Below are 853 nucleotides of genomic sequence, written 5' to 3' on the forward strand. Positions count from 1 at the left end.
CCGGAGACGGCAGGGGAGCAGAGACCAGAGGGGAGCAGAGACCAGAGGGGAACAGAGATGGCAGGGGAGCAGAGACCAGAGGGGAGCAGAGACCAGAGGAGAGCAGAGACCAGAGGGGAGCAGGGACCGCAGGGGAGCCGCCCGGGGGACTGAAGGTGAGGTCTGACTACAGGTAGGGTAAGGTAGGGCGGTGGCCTGGCCTCAGTGGGGCTTCTATTCACTTGGCCTCGGCCCTCACCCCTCCCATCCCGTCCCCCCTAAGCGAGTCCTGGAACCGAGCCAGACCTGCCTGCCTTCTGCCCTGACCTCGGGCCCAGCGTCCCCACCGTCCTCGGCCCCCAGCCTCGGCCATTCTGCCGCCTGCCAGATGGGGGTCGGCCCGGGAAAGCCCCTCTGGAAAACCCCGGGGAGCCACTGGAGAGAGGCGGAGAAGTGGGGTCGCCAGGCGGGAAGGAGCGCTGGGCGTCAGTACTTAAGCCGCTTCTGAGGGCCCAGACGGAGGGGCCATGAGCATGGAGAAGGGCCTCACCCTCCTGCTGGGCCTGGCCCTGGGGCTCCTGCCGCCAGGCTGCGGTGAGCAGGGCAGGGGACTTAGGAGAGGGGCCGGGAGGGCTTCGCGGGGCTGGAGGGGAGGGTCCCAGAGAGGGTGGACTGGCCTTGGAGCCGCTCTGACCGGGGAAAGCCCAGGGGCGGCGTGGGGGTGGCCAGTGAGAGCAGCCCCGCCCGCAGGTCAGCCCTTGCAGCTGGAGCCCCCGGGGCCAGTGGTTGCCGTGGCCCTGGGTGAGTCCAGGCAGCTCTCCTGTCGCCTGGCCTGTGCGGGCCCCCGGGCCGCCTCGGTGCAGTGGCGGGGGCC

The 853-nt window shown here is 70.7% G+C and overlaps 1 protein-coding gene across 1 annotated transcript in view; it reads left to right on the top strand.

Annotated features, from left to right (window-relative positions):
• The first annotated feature begins 93 nt into the window (after positions 1–93).
• MADCAM1 (mucosal vascular addressin cell adhesion molecule 1) overlaps positions 94–853 on the top strand; it is a 5,192-nt gene continuing 4,432 nt past the window's right edge. Inside the window, exons 1-2 of the mRNA XM_027769547.1 lie at positions 94–573; positions 730–817. Coding sequence (XP_027625348.1) covers positions 507–573; positions 730–817 — 155 coding nt within the window. The 5' untranslated portion in view covers positions 94–506. The remainder of the gene's footprint in view (positions 574–729; positions 818–853) is intronic.

Source organism: Tupaia chinensis, unplaced genomic scaffold (assembly GCF_000334495.1).
Source record: "Tupaia chinensis unplaced genomic scaffold, TupChi_1.0 Scaffold149964_1, whole genome shotgun sequence".
Lineage (NCBI taxonomy): Eukaryota > Metazoa > Chordata > Mammalia > Scandentia > Tupaiidae > Tupaia > Tupaia belangeri.